Genomic DNA, 20,450 nt, shown 5'->3' on the forward strand with positions numbered 1-20,450 from the left:
GGTTGCTTTGAAGTTTACAAACTGGAAGGTCATGTGGTCCTTCAGGCCTGTACCAATCCCGGCAGAGCATTGCCAAAGACCCCCCCCCCCCAACATTCCCCACACCCCCAATGTCACTTCTTTCAAACCTTTACCCACTTCTCTCTATCAAGATCTGTGCCTCAAACTGACTCACACTAGATTAAGATACACTGTCGACATACAGTATACTAAGATGAAATTACTGTAAGCTGCAGACAATGTTACAGTATATTACAGGCAAAATTATAGTATATTATGCAGTGTATTACGGTATACTAATGATACTGTATACTACAGACAATATTACTGTAAACTACAGACGATATTACAGTACATTACAGCTAAAATTATACTATGGAGTATGTTACAGAAAGTATTGTATATTGTGGATGAAATTACAGTACACCACAGAGTATATTGCAGTATACTATGGACAATACTACAGAGTATATAACAGTATACTACAGATGATATTACTGAATACTGCAGAAGAGATAATGATACACCACCGAGTATATTGTAGTTTACTACAGACTTCCTCACAGTATACACCATTGGATACCACGGTGTATTCTGTGCAACCCTGCTCCAATGATCCTGTAATCAGACACGTTTCCCGATCTCCAGGCTGGCTTTGGTGCTGGGAGGGAGGGTGAGCAGGTGGGCTGCAAGGGGTACGTTCTGAGTGGCCTTCCCTCTGCTGTTCCAGTGCGCTGCTCCTGCCATCACTGACCAATCCTCACTGTGTTTGTGTCGCAGGAGATCCCGGAGAATGCTGCTGACGTTGCCCACCTCACGCACCTCCACAGCCCGGCAATCCTGAGCGGGACCGATCTCCGAAACACCAGGACCAGCCTCTGGGGCTTTGTGCAGCACAACTGGAAGGTGAGGAGAGAGGGGACCCGGCTTCTGATCCTCGGGAATTCCTGGGGCGGCGTGGCGGGGGGGGGGGGGGGGGGGTGTGTGTGTGTGGGCTGCTGGGAATCCACCTGATGTTCCCGGTTGGAGAGAGGTTTCGGGCACTGTCTGGGATCTGTCTGGGAGGGAGAAGGCCATCAAAGTCCCATCGGATTCCTGAAGGGAATGGAAAGCTACAACCTCACGGATTGTCTGATGTCCTCCACCTGTCCGCATTGTTGGAGGTAAACACCACCTCTCTGTGCTGGGGTCGAACAGCCTGTACCACCGCACATCAGCAAGTGTGAACACGCACACTCTGTTGTGTCTGAAGAGGGTTTGGGACTTCACTTTCTGCCAATACATCTGCCAAAGGCCACAGCTCAAGAGAAGGAAAATGGGTTACAGATGGAAAGAAATCAGAAATGCAGAGGCACCAATGTTGGGTACAATACTTCTTACAAAAAATAAACCATAATGTGGGCTGAATCAGTTTAACTTGTGTTCTTAAAGCCTTTCCTTTCCTCTCAGCAGTGCTGAGGGAAGGAGATTACTGTGGTATAAATTGCAAGAACTTACACAAGCTCATGTCAAAACTTGTTCACCACCTCTGCTGCTTAGGAAATAATGAGACATTTAACCCTTGCAATGAGTTGATTGTCCAAACAGTATAAATAATCAGCAAACTTCTGCATCCAGCTGAAGGCAGATCACAAAATGGTCAGAAATATGCTGTGTTTTATTTAACTTTAACAAGACCTGCCTCCTTCCAATGTGTAAATGAACTTAGAGAAGCAACATTTGTAATTCCTCATTAAATCTCCTGGGAGAGATTTGATCCCCTGAGCTTGTTTTCCCTGGAGTGAGGAGGCTGAGGAGGTAATTGGTAATTGGTTTATTATTCTCACGTCAGAATCAGGTTTATTATCACTGACATATGTTGTGAAATTTGCTGTTTTGCGGCAGCAGTACGGTGTAAGATATAAAAATTACTGTAAGTTACAAAATAAATTGTGCAATGGAGAAATAATGAGGTAGTGTTCATGGGTTCATGGACCATTTGGAAATCTGATGGCGGAGGGAAGAAGCTGTTCCCAAATCGTTGAGTGTGGGTCTTCAGGCTCCTGTACCTCCTCCCCGACGGTAGTAATGTGAAGAGGGCATGTTCCGGGTGGTGAGGGTCCTTAATGATGGATGGCGGCCTTCTTGAGGCACCGCCTCTTGAAGATGTCCTCAATGGCGGGGAGGGTTGTGCCCGTGATGGAGCCGGCTGAGTCTACAACCCTCTGCAGCCTCTTGCAATCCTGCACATTGGAGCCTCCATGCCAGGCGGTGATGCACCCAGTCAGAATGCTCTCCGCCGTACATCTGTAGTAATTTACAAGAGTCTTTGGTGACATACCAAATCTCCTCAAACTCCTAATGAAGTAGAGCTGCTGGCATGCCTTCTTTGTGATTGCATCTATGTGCTGGGCCCAAGATAGATCCTCTGAGATGTTGACACCCTTGAAGCTGCTCACCCTTTCCACCGCTGACCCCTCAGTGAGGACTGGTGTGTGTTCTCCCGACTTCCCCTTCCTGAAGTCCACAATCAATTCCTTGGTCTTGCTGACGTTGAGTGCGAGGTTGTTGTTGCGACACCACTCAACCGGCCGATCTACCTCACTCCTGTACGCCTCCTCATTGCCATCTGAGATTCTGCCAACAACAGTGGTGTCATCGGCAAATTTATAGATGGCGTTTGAGCTGTGCCTAGCCACACAGTCATGAGTGTAGAGAGAGTAGAGCAGTGGGCTAAACACTCATCCTTGAGGTGTGCCTGTGTTGATTGTCAGCTAGAAGGAGATGTTACTACCGGTCCGCATTGACTGTGGTCTCCTGATAAGGCAGTCGAGGATCCAGTTGCAGAGGGAGGTACAGAGGCCCAGGTTTTGAAGCTTGTTGATTCGTACTGAGAGGATGATGGTGTTGAACGCCGAGCTGTAGTGTACCTGTACCGAGATGAGGTGAAAAACTTTGTTTTGCATGCTATCTGTACAGATTATTCCAAACATAAGTACATCGAGGTAGTATAAGGGAAAAGCAATGACAGAATGCAGAATTTATAGTTACAGAGAAAGTGCAGTGCAGGCAGACAGTAAGGTGCAAGGGCCATGACGAAGCAGATTGAGAGATCAAGAGTTTATCTTTATTGTGCAAGAGGTCAGTTCAAGAGTCTTATAACAGTGGGATAGAAGCTGTGCTTGAGCCATAGATAGGGTAGACGGTCAAAATCCTTTTCCGATGGTAGGGGTATCAAAAATCAGAGGGCATAGGTTTAAGGTGAGAGGAAGGTGTTTCACAGGTGACCTGAGGGGTACGTTTTTTACACGAAGAGGGGCTGTTATCTGTAACTCACTACCACAGAGAGGTGAAATCATAGATAATTACCATGCTTAAGAGGCCTTTAGACAGACACTTGAATAGACAGAGCATAGAAAGATACAGACCTGGTGTGGGCAAAGGGATCAGAGTAGATGGGGAGAAGAGGTCAGCATTGACATGGTGGGCTGAAGGGCCTGTTTCTGTGGTGTCCGACCCTGACTCTCTGACTCATGCAGGAGGCTACTGTGTCTGTCAGTGACAGAAGTAGGGAGTGATTAGACATTACCATCTCTGGATTTCTGAATCTGTTCGAAGGGCACGGGATGTGTGTAAACCTCTGTAAAGCACAGGTTGCCCCCAGCTGCAGAATCATTCAGCCACAGAGTCATATAGCATAGAAAAGGCCTTTCAGCCCAACGAGTCCATGCTGACCACCAAGCACCCAATGGCACAGATCCTGCACCAATCCCGTTGAGTCCTGGGTGCCACGTGGTGACGGTGTGACGAGCCTGCAGCAGAGTCGTGCCTGGGGGTTGGAGGTTTCCAGTGAAGTGGGGAGGTTCATAAACCATTTCCACCAGCAGCTTGGTCAAAGGAAGGAGGGAGAACGAGTGTTTGTTAATTGTTGTCTGGAATGGGTTGGAATGTGCTGCCTGAAAGGGCAGTGAGTTTGGAGCGGGAATCGGAGACGGGACGGCCAGCCATTGGTGTGGGGCAAAGCGGGAGGTGGGACTGATTGGGGAAGGGTTCGGACCCAGACATAAAGCCTGACCTCTTGCACTGTCTACTTCCAGGAATGGGAATGGGTTCCCCAGCACTGAAGGTGTATCCGCGTCTCACTTGCGGAGATGTGGATTGTGGCCGAGGGAGGGCAGCCCGAGGGGGTGCCCCGGGGCGCTTTACTGACGCTGTTACTGGCTGTCCACAGGTGCAGTGGAGCCCCGAGCCAGAGTCCAACAAGCACTGTTCGCGGATGCTGGTGAACCATGCCCTCCACATCCTGGGCTGGCACTGCCCTCTGCTGGACCTCCACGTCACTGCCAGGCAGGTGGGTACTGACCTGACAAGCTGCAGAGCCACAACGGTGCGATGGGTACTCTCCAAACACATCCAGGGGCTCCCTGGAACCTCAGTTTCGTTTCTTCTTCCTCTCTGCAACAGATCAAAGGGCCATCTCATTAATATGATCACACTGAAGAATGTAGTGGGGTCAGCGGTGGCAAATTTGGGCTGACTTCAGAAAGCACTTCCTCACACTTCCTGGTGTGAATAGAGTGAAGGACATAGCGTGGAGGACCTCTCCCTCAACTCTCGCCGTCACACCGCACGGACATCCTGCATTCTGTCTGCGCTGTCTCATTCATAAAGTGGAGACACCAGAGACATCAGACACTGGAACCTGGAGCAGCAACCGATCTGCTAGAGGAACAACTCAGTGGGTCGAGCAGCACCTGTGTGGTGGCGGTGGGGTGAGGGGGGGGGGGGGGGATGTCCTGACACAGGGTTTCAACCCGAAACTTCCCCCCACTGCTCGACCCACTTCAGCAGATTGGTTGTTATTCACAAAGTGTGTGTGGCCTGGCCTTGCCTGCAGTGTGGTCATGGGCATCCGTGGGTTGGTGAGGACATGGTCGAGCAGGTTTATCCCCGCTGTTGCTTCTCTCCCTACCTACCGTCGACCCAGTCTGGCTCCTCTGTCGTTCAGTGGTGGTGCTACCGAGCCACTCTAGCTGATGGACACTGAAGTTCCCCACCCAGAGGATATATTCTGTGTCCTCGCTACTGTCTTCCAAGTGTTGGAGGAGCACTGATTCATCAGTTGAGGGAAGGGTTCCTGTCCCATGTTTGACCCAATGTCATGAGACTTCATGGGCATCCGGTCAATACTGAGGTCTCCCAACGTCACTGCTTCATAGAGCTGCAGCCTCCCAACATGGTGCTTCCCTCTCTAGAGGATCCATGCAGCCAGTGAGACAGGCCCAGAGATGGAAGAGTCCAGCTCACTGATGGAGAGGCAGGGTATGGAGTACGGCTGCCTTGTTAGTCCCTGAGATAGTTGTCCCAGTCAGATCCCTGAGGAGAACTTATCCGAATCACAGGCCAACTAGAGATCAAGAGGGAGAGCTCCAGTCAGACGCCCTCTCGGCCCTTTGCCCAGAACCCTGGACATTTATTCCCTTTGAGTGTTTATCTGATTCTCTTTTGAAAGGTGAATGAATCATCTTCCCATGTCATTCCAGCCTGTACATTTAGGTAACTGCAACCAGCGGTGTACAAGATTATTTTTTAATCTGCCTCTAGGTGTCTCTGATTACTGACACTTGTCAGTTTGTCTATCTCCTCTGTCAGTGCTTTTCGAACACCTCTCTGAGCTCCCATTTCCCAGTCTCTTGACATAATTACCCCTCGGGTGGGTGAGTTGGTGTTTGAGGATGTAGGGTGTGGAGGACTGGGTATTTGGTAGTTAGTGGGCAGAGATGAGTTGGGTGGGGTGGGGTGCTGGGTTGGTGTAAGGGGTGGGTGATTGGTGTTTGGGGTGGAAGGTGGTGACAGGTGTTGGTGTTGGGTGATTGGTGTTTGGGGTGGGGGGGGGGGGTTGGGGAGATCAGGGAGCGGGGGGATGGTGGGTGATTGGTGCCTGAAAATGCAGGGGATTGTGGAGCGGGTGAGGGCCTCTGGGGTTAGTGAAAGGGGTGTTGGGTTGGGGAGGGGGTTGCTGGCAGCGATTGTGGGGAGGGAGAGGGTGCAACAAGATCTTCCTGCACCTCCTTGCCCACCAGCAACGCTGGACATCACATTCCCTCCGTGTCTGTCCACCTTCTCCTGCACCCTCTGCCCCTTTGCAGCCCAAACCATCTGCTGATCACCGGCTCCCTTCCTGCACGCTGTCTGAAATGGTGAACGGATCCCTTCCTCGTCCTTTGCACATTATACCTTTTGTACTTTTAAACAACACTGGACCACCCCATGCCCATGTCAAGTTCCAAGTCCTGCTCCGCCTCCTGTCTCTAGGCTGTCTGGGTGTTTGCTGCAGCCATTGCTGGCTCCATGCCAGGGGACTGAAAATCCTGGGAGGTGATCGACCCAGCTGGTGGACTGTACCCAGCATACTGGCCAATAGGTGCAGTTCAATTGATATCCTGAAATGGTGGCTGCTCATGGAGGTTGATGCCCTTGATGATTCCGTGTGTTTTGTTCACCCCTCCCCCGGCGCTGTCGACCTCTGCCCCCTGCCCCCTGCCCCGTGGCCGACCTCTCCCCCAGCTTTCACCCTCTCTTGGTCTGGTTGAAGGTGGGGCCTGGCCTGGTCTACATGCTGTTCAGCCACTCGTTCCTGGGACGGGGAGTGATCCTGCACTGCGTGACGCCCGTGGAACCCCTGCTGCAGCGGGTCAGCCATTGCATCTACTACCAGAGCAACATCCCCGCCATCGTCCCCAAGTTCCTGATCAAGGGCGAGTGTATCCAGGTGAGTGCCCCTCCACCACTGTCGCCCTGCTCCTGGACTGTGGGTCGGGTAGGGGTGGGGGTTTACTGAGGACAAGCGCCAGCGCTCACTGCGGCTCCAAGCCCCCTCAGTAACCCGGGCTGACGTGCCCACTGCGGGAACGGGCCAGAGCTCCGAGTCGGCATCCTTCAGGTGGGGTGTGGTGGGTGGAGTGAAAGATCTGGTTGTCAGGTGAGCCCCACCTGGGGTTCTGGCCCACTTATACCCCAACAGGTGTTATCAGCACAGATTATCCAGTCATTATTACATTGCCCTCCCCACCTCTCTCCCTTCACTCCATGCTCCCCCTTCACGTTCCATCATCTGTGGCCCTGTCACCTCCACCTATCACCTCTCAACCTCTGCCGCTATTCCCACACTCCCCTCCTCCACCTGCATCCACCTTGGCCTTGCCAGCTCTTGCTCCATCCCTTCGGAAGAAATCGGAGCAAGAGTCAGCCACTGGCTTTGCAGCTCATCCCACCAGTCAACGAGATCATGTCTGGTTTACCTCAGCAACACTTCCCGCACCATCCCCATCACCCTTGTCCCCTGAATATCAAGTCTATTGTCATGTGCACAGGTACGGTGAGGTACAGGTACAATGAAAAACTTGCAGCAGCAGCAGCATCACAGGCACGTAGGTACAGACAACACACAGAACATAAATTATACATAAATTAAACAAGACAGTGGAAAAAAATGTTCAAATCAAAACATTAGTGCAAAAAAAACAATCAGTGACAGTCCACGGCAGTGCAAGAGGTGGTCAGTGGTGTCCCATTGCTGAGGTAGGGTTAGGGTTGTGCATGTCAGTTCAAGAACCTGACGGTTGTAGGAAAGACCTGGTGGTGTGGGACTTCAGGCTTCTACCATCGGGGCCTTGCCATCTCCTCCTGCCTGACAGTAGCCGCGAGAAGGTGGCATGGCCCGGATGGTGGGGATCCTTGATGATGGATGCCGCCTTCCTGAGGCAGCACCTCCTGTAGATGCTGTCGGTGGTGGGGAGGGCTGTGGCCGTGATGGACCGGGCTGTGTCCACTGCTCTCTGCAGCCACTTGTGTTCCTGTGCATTGGAATTGCCATACCAGGCCGTGGGGACCTGAAGATGGACACCTGTGGAAGCTGATTGCTGGAAGTCCCAAGCGGAACGGTTTCTGCTCACCACCGCCCACTTCTCCAGCCTGTTCCCCGACAGGTCTTGTACAAACCCTCGAGCAGTTCACCACGCCTCACTACCCTCCTGCTCTCCTTCCCACCACAACCCCACCCCCTCCCACTCCCACTCACCCTCCTTTCTCTGTGTCGCCTGCTCCATCCTGCACAATATTCACCACACTTCCTAAGCGCAGTGTGCCGGAGAACAGGACTCTGGCCGGTTTCTGCCCCGAACAAGCATTGCCGGAAGTATTGTGCCCTTGTCCTTGTGGAGCCCCTTCACACAAAAGTTTACAATGGATCAACACACACAAAATGCTGGAGGAACTAAGCAGGTCAGGCAGCGTCCAAGGAGGGAAATAAACAGTTGACATTTCAGGTCGGGACCCTTCACCAGGACTGGGAAAGTTTACAATGGAGTGATTTCAAAACAAAATTTGACACCAACCCACATAAGAGGGGTGCTGACCAATGGCTGAGGTTGGAGGCTTCAAAGTTCTGCTTATGGGAAGGGAGAGGCTTGGGAAGGGCTCTCTCCCTCCCTCCCTCCCTCCCTCCCTCCCTCCCTCCCCTTGTATAAGGATGTGGTAGAGGAATGGACGTCCAGTGGAGAGGCACTGGGAATGAGCAAGGGCCAGTATTGGCAGGGAATTGATGACTGGGGGGGCGGGGGATGGGATTAAGGTGGTGGGAGGCTACAGAGAAAGAGCGGTGAGTTGTAACACACAAAAAGTGCTGGAGGAACTCAACAGGTCAGGCAGCATCTATGGAGGGAAATAAACTGTCAACGTTTCAGGCCGAGACCCTTATCAGGACTGGAAAGGAAGAGGGCAGAAGCCAGAATAAGAAGGTGGGGGGGAGGGGGAGCAGCACATGCAGGCAGGGGAGAGGTGAGATCAGGTGAGTTCAGGTGAGGGGGGAAGGTAGTGGGTGGGGGGGGGGAAGATGTAATAAGCTGAGGGATGACAGGCAGAAGAGGCAAAGAGCTGAAGAAGGAGGGATCCGGTGGGAGAGGGCAGTGGACCATGGAGTAAAGGATAGGGGAGGGGAGGGGAGGAGAGGAGATGGGCAGGTCATCAAGGCAGGGGAAGGGAGCCACAGGAAATAAGGGAAGACAAAGGTGGTGGAAGAGAAGAAGAAGGGGTGGGGTTGCTATAAGTCAGAGAAATCCATGTTAAAGCCAACAGGTTGGAGACTCCCAAGGTGGAATATGAGGTGTTGTTCCTCCAACCTGCATCTGGCCTCAGTGGCAGCAGAGGAGGCCGTGGACAGACATGTCAGTGTGGGAGTGGGATATGGAATTGAAGTGGGCGGCCACCAGGAGGTACCGGCTGTCGCGGCGGACGGAGCGAAGGTGCTGGACAAAGTGGTCATGCAATCTGCGTCGGGTCTCACCGATGTACAGGAGGCCGCACCGGGAGCACCGGATGCAATAAATGACTCGGGTGAAGCGCGGCCTCACCTGGAAGGACTGTCTGGAGCCCTGAGTGGTGGTGAGGGAGGAGGTGTGGGGACAGGTGTGGCACTTGGTGCGGTTGCAGGGATAAGTGCCGGGGAGTTCTCGGTGGGGAGGGACGAATGGACAAGGGAGCCACGGAGGGAGAGGTCCCTTGTTGTAACGTGGCTTCCTCTTCCAGTTTGAGCGGGACGTCATGATCTGGAACAACAAGAAGTACGTGTCGAGGCCGCTGCTGGTGAAGGAGGACTCGGCCATCGCCCGCCACCGCCGGTGGTACGCCCAGTTCTACACGCAGAACAGCCCCCGCTTCTCAACCCAGGTGGACGGTCTGGACTGGTGAGGGGAGGAGACAGTGGCTGAGCAGCGGAGTTTGCTTAGGACCGCAGCGGCAGCCCGGGGGCCGTGGCCCGAGCACCTCTGCCGTCTCACGGATACAATGGACGGGGCAATAAATGCAAACACCGCGGGCAGCTTCCCCACCGGGGGCGGGGGCGGGGCCAGCGGTCTGTGTGCATCCTTACAAGAGGTTTTCTAGGACTTTTATTGATCAGTAATGTGTACCGAGGGGCTGGTGCCGCCCTTGCCGGCACAGGGTGACCTGGGGCTGCAGGGCTGGTCAGAGGAGGGGGGTCCCGGCTGCTGAAGGGTCCGGCCTGGTGGGGGGGGGGGGGGGCAGGTGACGCACCTGGCCCACCCCGCACTGACTGACAGGCGGGCGGGGGAGGGGGGGGGGTCACCGCTGGAGGGCAGAACTGGACGGGCTGAATCGTCCCGGGGCAGCGGGACGGGACGGGTTGGAAGTTGTGGCCGTTAACGGAGAGGGGCTGGTGCACAGGCATCTGGAATGGGCTTCTGCAGCTGCACGGGGTGTAGCCGGAGTCAGGCAGTGTGTGTGTGTCCGTCCGTCCGCCTGTTGGGTGCATGTGTTCGTGTTTGTGTGTGTTTCTCTGCAGTGCCTGTTTGTGTACGTGTGTTTTTGCCTTTGGATGCGTTGTCTGTGTGTGTGTTTACGTGTCTGTGTTTGTGCATCTGCGTGTATGTGTGTCTGTGTTTGTGTGTGCGTGTATCTGCATGTCTTTACGCGTGTGTTTGTGTATCTGTGTGTGTCTGTATCTGTGTGTGTGTGTGTATATCTGTGTGTCTGTATCTCTGTGTGACTGTGTGGGGAGGGGGTGTTGGTTTTAACCTGCAGCTGCTGTGTGTGCCGCGGTGAGGTGCCGTGCTCACGGGTCGACCCCTCTGGGACCAGTCTGCCGATGGTCCTGCCCAGGGAAGTCCCCAACTTGTTGCACAGACCTACACCGAGCATCCAGAGCCCGTGGTGTGTGTCCCGGCTCCAGCCAATTCTCTGAGGGAGCCCCAGATTATTTTTTTTAATTCTTGCATCAAATTTGTTTTTAATATTGAAATAAAATAAACTTTAATACTTTGTGACTTTTACGTAAAACTCAGAGCAGCTGGACCCATCGCCCTCCTTCCTGCCTCAGTACAATGAGGTGGGTGATAGGAGACCTGTGGCACCTTCACTGGCCCAGCGGAGGGGGGAAGCCGGGAGGTGCAGTAAACGTTGGTTCGGCTGCAGCCTGGCTCTGCACCCCGTTGTGGTCACTCCCACCAGCTGCCGTTGACGGATGCAGCGATTGACACGGATCGTTGTCCCTGGGGCTGCAGAGTCTGTCCTGAGGAAAGATCGGCTGGGCTGGAGTTATTTTGGTGGAGCTGGATAGATGGAGGGGAGGTTTGAGTTGCAGCATTTATGAACAGCACACTGGTGCGGCTGGTAGAGCCGGTGCCTCACAGCTCCTGAGATCCGGGTTCAATCGTCACCTCGGGTGCTGTCTGTGTGGAGTTTGCACGTTCCCCCTGGAGAATGGGTCCTTGTTCTCCAGCCACGGAGAAATAGAATGCAACACACACTGGGTCCCCTCTTCCAAATCGTTAATGTACATCGTGAACAGTTGTGGGCCCAGCACCGACCCTTGCGGCACCCTGCTCACCACTGATTGCCAACCAGAGAAACACCCAGTTATCCCAACTATCTGCCTACTATTGGTTAACCAATCCTCTGTCCATGCTAATACCTTACCCCCAACTCCATGCGTCCTTATCTTATGGATAAGTCTTTTATGTGGCACCTTATCGAACACCTTCTGGAAATCCAAGTGCACAACATCCACCTGTTCCCCTCTATCCACTGCGCTCGTTATATCCTCAGAGAGCTAGATGCTGCCTGACCTGCTGGGTGCCTGACCTGCACGTTCCGTCCGGATGCTCCGGTTTCCTCCCATGTCCCACCGACGTGCGGGTTGGTGGGTTGATTGGCTGCTGTAAATTGACCAACATTTGTACAATTATCTGTTAATAAATTGAAATGGACTTCTGATGATGTCAGGCTGCCCCTTGTCACCTCCTCTCCCCTTCAGTGCCCCCTCCCTCTGTACTTCACAGATGCACCCAGCACCGCAGAGCTTTACCTCCATCAGACCCCAGGATTCCCAGCCCAGTGATCCAACTGCCATTCCAAGAGTTGTTGGTTGTCCAACCACAGAGACTTCTCCATCTAAACCTCCCATAAAATCCTCCTCTGCCCTCTTCCTTACCAGTCCTGGTGAAGGGTCTCGATCAGAAACGTCGACTGTTTATTTCCTCCATAAGAACATAAGAAATGGGAGCAGGAGTTGGCCATCTGACCTGTTGAGCCTGCACCGCCATTCAATAAGATCGTGGCTGATCTGGCTGTGGACTCAGACCCACCTCCCTGCCTTTTCCCTATAACCTGTAATTCCCCTACTAGGCAAAAATCTATCTAACTGTGTATTAAACTATTTAATGAGGTAGCCTCTACTGCTTCCCTGGGCAGAGAATTCCACAGATTCACTACTCCCTGGAAAAAGTGGCTTCTCTTCATCTCCATCCTAAATCTATTCCCCTGAATCTTGAGGCTATGCCCCTAATTCTAGTCTCACCTACCAGTGGAAACAACCTTCCTGCCTTTATCTTATCCATCCTTTTTTATAATTTTATATGTTTCCCACAGATCACCTCTCATTCTTCTGAATTCCATCAAATATAGTCCCAGGCGACTCAATCTGTCCTCATAGGCTCAGTCCCTCATCTCCGGAATCAACCTGTGAACCTCCTCTGCACCACCTCCAAAGCCAGTCTATCTTTCCTCAGGTAAGGAGACTAGAACTGCACGCAGTACTCCAGGTGCGGCCTCACCAGTGCTCTGTACAGTTGCAGCATAACCTCCCTGCTCTTAAATTCAATCCCTCTAACAAGGACTGTTGTGTACTGTATATCCCACAGACAAACATTGTGTGGGCCCATGTGGGTTCCCAACACTGCACCTTGTTGCAAAAAGTAAGTGGAGTTGAAGATGAGATGATTCACTGTGAGAACAAGGTAGGTCAAGGGAAGGAGGTAGTGCCGGAGGGGCTCTGTTCAAGGGGGAAGTGAAATGTCCTGTCACCATCCTGGTTAGGGATGTATGGTGAAGCTGGGCCATCTGGGACCAGGAGACTGGAAACTGTCCGAAGAGGTGGAGGGCATCAGAAGGGTCATGGTTGTAGGTGGGAAAGGACTGGACCTGGGGAGAAAGAATGGAAGCAAGGAAGGGCAGGGTGAAATGCAGGGTCCTCAGGCCAGACCTGTGGGGGACGTGGCAGCTGTGTGAAGCTGGGGGCGGAAGCTGTGGAGGGAAGATCTCTGGAGGAAGTGACTGGGAGATGATGGCCCAATGTTCACTGTTATGACCCAGAGGAGGTGTCTGAGAGCTGCTGCTTGGCTCCCATGAGGCGGAGGTCAACTCACCAAATATCAACAGCACCACCCTTGAAGGCTGCAGGTGGGTTAGAGTGAGTGAGGCGAGTGGAAACATCGGAGATGGTCAATGTGGCGTCAGCAGTTCGTGACGAGCAGACGGAGAGAGGGGCAGAGGCTCGAGGGAGGGGTCCAGGTAGGCCAGGAGTTCTGGAGTGTGGTCCAGAGTGTGCGGGGACAACGAAGGAGCGATGCTTGCGGTTCGAGGTTCCGGTTTGTCTGGCGCCTGCCTCCTCCTGTCTCCACACCACCCCTTCCTCCCCTGCACTGTGCCCCCCCCCACCCCTGGCATTTGTCAGTCCACACGGTTCATTCTCTTCACCACTTTCATCTGCCACTTTCTCAGGTGACGGGACAAAGAACTGGGGAAGACGGTACCGATGGGACAGCTGCGTTCATTCATCCTTCCTGGATCCCAGCTTAAAATAAATTCCAGCTGTGGGGTGAATGACTGTTTAAAGGAGATTTATATTAAAATTGCTCGTTTCACTGCACCATCCCATCAGAAATGTCATCCCCCTCACTCCGAGTGAAGAACAACCTGATCTCAGCCTGAATGTTCCCTCCTCAGGATGAACCCTTGTTCGAAGGTCCCTCCCTCTGTTATCCCGATTTTGAAGTCCCACTTCTGTCTGCTGTAAATCTCACAGTGCCACAGGTTAATTCAAATGCATTTATTTAGCAATATATCGCTAGGGAGAAATCTCATTACTCTCAGGTAGAGTCCGCAGCGGAGCTCTCCGAGATACAGAGGGGGCAGACAGTAATTTATACAAACATTGTCACGCACACTTTAATGAGTCAGGTGCCGCAGTTCTTAGTTGAGCAGGAAACGGACAAAGGGCTACTGCAGATGGACAAGCAGCAGCCTCACACCCCAGGTTCAGCTCATCGTTTTGCAGTTGGGTGAGACAAAGGCAGGTATCACCCTCATTGTTTGAGGCAGCCTTCCCATTTCCCGTTAAGATTGACTATCATCCCTATAGTCAAACATAATGGGAATCCAATTAAGTTCCACACACAGCAATTACCACACAGCACCCAGCCCAGGAAAGCAGTCGTGTGGCTGTTCTGGCCTGAAGGACACTTTTTAAATCAGTAATTCGAGCAGCCATAATTCTCATCCGTCTTAAGATATGAATACAGTTATAGTTTATTAATCCTACACCTCCTCACCTCAAGCAGGTCCTGCTTTGCTGTTTTATGGCAATGTTTGCTCCTGGGTTCATTCACCTGATGGAATACATTCCAGATGCAGCAGCTAAAGTTTACAACACCTTTCTTCATGACCTGCCACTGGGACCAACCTCATGACCCTCTGCAGTGACAACAGCCCCACTATCCGTCTGACTGTCCCCTTGTTCGTCAGTGCCCAAGATTGGCCCAAGAATCCAGATGTTCCCTGACCTGGCATGTTCTGATAGGAACTCCAGATGTGCTCTGACCCCTGATGCAGGTGTGTGGTGTCCAGGGCTTCACCTTATAACACAACACGGGAGACTTTAGCAGAGCCTAGCAGAGAGATGTGATAAAAGTAGGGTTATCGTGTTAGGGACATTTCAATTTCCCAAACATTAACTGGGATTGCCTTGTTGTAAAAGGTTTGGAGGGGGCAACAATTTTGAGGTGTGTCCAGGAGATCTTTTTAACACTGTGTGAAGATAGACCAATGAAGGAAGGGGCATGACTGGACCTTATCTTGGGGAATGTAGCTGGTCAGGTGGAGGGACCGTCAGTGGGGAAGCATTTTGGAGATAGTGACCATAACTCTGTATATTTTAAAGGGATTATGGTAAAAAATAGGAATGGACCAGGAATAAAGGTCTTAAATTGGGGGAAGGCTAATCTCAGTGAAATAAGATAGGACCTGGCATAGGTAGACTGGGAGCATCTACTTGCTGGTAGGTCTACATCTGCACAGTGGGAAGCATTCAAGGGAGAAATAGTGAAAGTTCAGGGCCAACATGTTCCTGTCAGGGTGAAAGGATGTTGAGGGATACTGAGGGTTGGATGAAGAGAAAAAAGGAAGGATATGATGCGTATGGAGAAGTGTAGAGGGGGAGCGTGTTCAAGAGAACATAAAGTGTCGGGAGAAGCTTAAAAACAAAATTAGGAAGGCAAAGAGGGGTCACGAGATATCACTGGCAGACAGGATTAAGGGAAATCCAAATGTGTTTTATAGGTATACTAAGGATAAAAGAATAACCAGGGAAAGAGACATTATGGACAATGGACAATTTGTGTAGAGTCAGGGTGAGATCCTAAATGAATACTTTTCATCGGTATTCACAAAGGAAACTGACTTTGTAGTTGGAAAAACCACAGAAAGAGAAGGTGAAATCCTAGTGCAAGTCTCCATAAATAAGGAGGAGATACTCGATGCCTTAGTGGGCTTAAAGGTAGATAAATCCCCAGGGCCAGATGTGATTTATCTCAGACTGCTATGGGAGGCAAGGGAGGAGATTGCTGGGGCTCTGGCTGAGATTTTTAAATCTTTGCTGGACACAAGTGAGGTAAAAGATGACAGGAGGGTGGCAAATGTTGTCTCCCTTTTCAAGAAGGGTGGCAGGGAGAAGCCTAAGGCAGGGACTAATCAGAAATAGCCAGCATGGCTTTGTGAAGGGCTGATCTTGTCCTGCTACTCTGATTGAATCAGTAAGTTCGGAGATGACAGGAAGATTGGGGAGTTGAGAAATGGGATGCTGGCCATCGTTAGTCGGGGCACTGAATGCAGAAGTGGGGAGGTTATGCTCTAACTTTATAAAACCTCAGCTGGAGTACCATGTACAGTTCTGGTCACCATGTTACAGGAGGGATGTGATAGCCTGGAGAGGGTGCAGTGGAGGTTCACCAGGATGTTGCCTGGGGTGGAGCAGTTCAGTGATGAGGAGAAACTGGAGACGCTGGGTCTGTTCTCCCTGCACCAGAGGAGATTATGAGAGGACATGATTGATGTGTATACAATTTTGAGAGGTATAGACAGGGTAAATCGCAGGAAACTTCTCTCATAATCAGAAGTAGATAAATCTAGAGGGCATATACTTAGCGTAAGGCGTCAGAGATTTAGAATAGATCTAAGGGGACCGTTTTCACCCAGAGAGCGGTGAGTACCTGGAATGCCCTGCCTGAGAGAGTGGTTGAGCTGGGTCACTGACAGCAGTTGAGAAATGTCCAAATGAGCACCTGAATCACCTCGGCATAGAGGCCTATGGACCAGGTGCTGGGAAATGGGTTAATATGGAAGGGTGCCCACTGGTCGGCATGGATGAGTTGGGCCGAATGGCCTGTTTCCCTGCTGTGGGACTCCATGGCCTTGCCCTTAAGTCAATCTCAAGCTGTCCATCTGCAGCTTGGTTGGTTACGTTTCTCCCACTGGGTTTCAACGTCTCTGCTGAGAGGGCAGGAGGAGGAAGGGGTTGGGTGAGGAGGGGAGGGGCAGATGAAGGGGGAGGGCAGAGGAGGAGGAGAGGGAGGAGGAGACAGAGGGTGGAGAAGGACAGAGAGGAAGAAGGCGGGAGGTTATGGCTGCTGTTTGCATTTGGTAGGGCACATGGGGAGGTGAAAAGAATGGGTGTGTTCGGTGCTACCACTCACTCCCAAGTCAGGCTGTATTGGATTCGAGCCTCAGGTTCAAAATCAAGTTCAGGTTTATGGTTGTCATGGGCAACCATGGGGATAAATACCATGAAAATTAGCTTTTTGCAGCAGCAGCACAGTACGGTACAAGTTAACATAAGCTTAAATTTACATAAACTACACCTAACTTACATGTGTGCACAGTAAACACACCACCAGTGGACGACTAAAACCTGAGAACAAGTCCCAGAAACCCGAGCAGACAGTGCAGGTTTATGCTCCAGTGTACTGCTGGGGCAGTGCCACTCAGTCAGAGGTGCTGTTAAAGCAAGATGCTACCCGAGTGCCCGGGTGGACGTGGCAGATGCCGGGGACACCACTGCTGAGCCCAGTGAGTCGGAGTGCCCTGCTGTTCAAATGTTCAGTCTTTGACTGAAACACTTGCAACTCTCCAGAGCTTGGGTGTGAAATCTTCATTTCATTCTTTTTCTTTCGAGACTTAGAAACTCATGAAGATATTTCGTACTTCAGTTGGGCTGAAGAGTGTGAGTTGTTTTATTGAACGTGTGCGCAGCGGGGCTGGAGCGGGAGCTGGGCTGGAGTGCGTGTTCTCTGCTCCAACACTGCCCCCTGCTGTACACCTGCTGCGTAACCATGGAAAATCCCATCACAATGTCACCGAGCGGTCTGAGAATGTCCTCACAAAACAGAACTCATCCAATGTGGCCACTTAACGCTCTGCCAGTCTGTTTGAAATTATCAGCAATATGCTGGAAGTGACGTCGGCACGGTTATCAAACAAAACACACATAAATCCTCCGGGTCCTGCCAGCAACATATGACTCCAGAGATCACAGCTTTGAGAGCTGAGCTCCGAGGTGAGGTGAGAGTGACTGCCCCTGACATCAGGCAGCATTTGGCCAAGTGGCAAACTGAAAACAATGGAGATGAATCATCTCGGCCCCTGGACATCACTGCAGGAGTTCCTCGGGGCAGAGTCCTAGGCCTGACCTTTCTCAGTTGCTTCATCAATGACCTTCCTTCCATTATAAGGTAAGAAGTGGGGATGTTTGCTGGCGATTGCTCAATGTTCAATTCTGTTCACAGCTCCTTAGCGAATGAAGCAGCCCAACCTTTACATCGGGGTAACATTCAGGCATGAGCTGATGAGCGATGAATGTAAATCCAGGCAATGACCATCTCCACAACAAGAGGGAACCCGTTCACGTCCCCATTACATTCAGTGGAACTACCATCATCCAAACACGCACCGTCAACACCCTGGGGTCAACATGCACTGGATCTTTGGCTGAACCTGCTACAGAAATACAGGAGCAGGTCAGGGATGGTATTTTATGGCCAGTGACTCCCTCAAAGCCTTTCCAATGTCTACAAAGATCAGGAATGTAATGGGATACTTGCCTGGAGGAGCCTCCTCCTCCCGTGAGCTGTTTAACTGTCCACCTTCACCATGACAGTGTACCACAGGATCTGATCTACGGATTGTGGGATTGCTCTGCATGCTGCTTCTGCTATTAATCACCCTAAACTTGTCCAATTTATACATTCACAAAACACTTCTGCATCCCATTTTAATGTTAGTTGCTAATCTAAGCTCAGATTTTCATATTGCCTCTCTAATTCTGTTTTTCTAATTTACCCCCATACTTCCTGTGTTCAGGTTGGCTCTCACTGACAGTGTTTGGAGCTATGACTCTCTTGTTGGTTCTAATTCCAGCACAATAGTTTGGAGTTTCCACTCCGGGTGTGGGAGGTAATTCGGGCAAAAGCTGCATTTGTTTCCCATGGTGAAGTTATGGATCAAGTTTCCATTCAAAATTATTTGGACAATCAAAACCTCAAACCTTCAGAGCAATCAGATTCTGGAACAGATATATTTTCTCCATACATTAAAAATTCTCCTTAATGCATTAAAGAGAGTAATCTGTCACAGTTTTATTAAGTGGGTTTTCACAAGAAATTAGACATTTGTAAAGAGGGTGTGGCCCACCTCAGCACGCAACTCAGTTTTAAACAGCTGAAAATGACTTTAGTTTCATTCATGTATAAGTAGTTTGTAATAATGAAAATGTTTTAAATATTTAGGTGTATAAATTTTAAATTGTTACAAGATGCTTAGTTGTGACCTTTCGTTAAAAGAAATGTTAATTTTAGGAGCCTCCTACAAGGGCCACAAATGGATGTAATTTGCAGAAAGTCCCCATGGCCATGCCTCCAGCCAGTTGTGTGGGAAACACCGAAATGCAGTGCCTCATCTTTAAAAACCAGTGCAGGGGATTGAAACTAGATGGAACTTGAAATCCCTCTGCCTGTTCTGCAGGTTTCTGGGAGAAACAGGCTGAGAAAACCAGCAGAACCTGATGGAAACTGCACTCAGATCGTTCCCATCCAGGGAGCTTGAGCCTGGGCCCTTCCCTTCCTGTGGGAATGTGACCATCCTGTATCCCGGCAATCTCCCCCCCACCCCGGAAACCTTTGTGATTCAGTTACTGACTGCTTCGCATTTTTTGATTGATTTGTTCACAGGATGTGGATGTGACTGGAAATGCCACAGTTATTCCCCTATCCCTAACTGCCCTTGAACTAAGGATCACAATCCATCCGGGTCAAATCCCATTCCAACTCATTGGGCACCTCTTGTCTCACCAGCAGGAATGGGCTCTTCCTAGGGTAAACCAGGCAAACCGGCCAGACCTGTGCCAATCCCAGGACCTTTGATGCACTGAGCTTGGTCCCAGTGAAATCTGCAGCCTGTGCCAGTGGATGGATTCCACAGCCAGATCTTGGAAGCACGCCTGGTCTTCGGATTGGTGGATCCTGCGGTCTCTGCACAGACCAGGTGCATCGCACATCATGCTCCAGAGACCACATTAGCAACCCACCATGAATGCACAGGGGAAGCAGCAGTGGCCCAGAATGAAAGGAGAAAGCTCCTTTCATTGACCAGTGGATTGTCAGCCGGGGTGTGAATGGGCCGGACCTCCTGTGGTCCATTCCCAGGCTACAAGATGATCAGTGGGAGTGAGGCCGGACAGGGAGCAGGATGCAGGTTCAAAGTGGGAAGGGGGTGGGGATGAGTGCTCCCATGAATTGACTACGGGGGAGGTGGAGGGTAGGTGCCGATGTGACCCAAATGGAATGGTGCAGAGGGACAGGCGCAGGGTAGATGTTGTGTGTGCTGAAGGCCCCAACGCTCCTGGTGTGGGGCTGAGCTATTGGTCACACAGCTGGGGGAAGACCACTGGAGTCCGTCCTGGCTTGGCAGGAACCTGAGGACACCGAGCCGGGCCACACCTCCCTCCTGGTGGAGGGGGCAGTCAAGGGCAGCAAGTGTAGGGACGGGTTGATCTGAGAACCAGGGAACTTGGGCAGGGACCCACTGGCTGTTGAGACCAGTGCCAGTAGGAGGGGATGTGTCCCCCCCAGAACCCCACTGGCCTGGGCCAGCTGCCTGTCTGCAGGATTGGGCACAGGGTAGGTGGGCTCAGCAAACCTGGGCACCAGCAGCTGTGCCTGGCCACACTCCCCACCTCTCCCCTCACTCCATGTCCCGCAGCCCCTCATACAGCACAGAAACAGGCCATTCAGCCCACCTGATCCGTGCTGACCATTGCCCACCTGTTTACCCTAAACCTACACTTCTCC

The 20,450-nt window shown here is 51.5% G+C and overlaps 1 protein-coding gene across 1 annotated transcript in view; it reads left to right on the top strand.

The window, feature by feature from the left end:
- zgc:92275 (cholesterol 7-desaturase nvd) overlaps positions 1-10,812 on the top strand; it is a 37,339-nt gene extending 26,527 nt beyond the window's left edge. Inside the window, exons 4-7 of the mRNA XM_052037195.1 lie at positions 781-906; positions 4,211-4,330; positions 6,575-6,751; positions 9,565-10,812. Of these exons, the coding sequence (XP_051893155.1) occupies positions 781-906; positions 4,211-4,330; positions 6,575-6,751; positions 9,565-9,726 (585 nt within the window). The 3' untranslated portion in view covers positions 9,727-10,812. The remainder of the gene's footprint in view (positions 1-780; positions 907-4,210; positions 4,331-6,574; positions 6,752-9,564) is intronic.
- Positions 10,813-20,450: the final 9,638 nt, after the last annotated feature.

Source organism: Pristis pectinata, chromosome 23, assembly GCF_009764475.1.
Source record: "Pristis pectinata isolate sPriPec2 chromosome 23, sPriPec2.1.pri, whole genome shotgun sequence".
In the NCBI taxonomy this organism is placed as follows: domain Eukaryota; kingdom Metazoa; phylum Chordata; class Chondrichthyes; order Rhinopristiformes; family Pristidae; genus Pristis; species Pristis pectinata.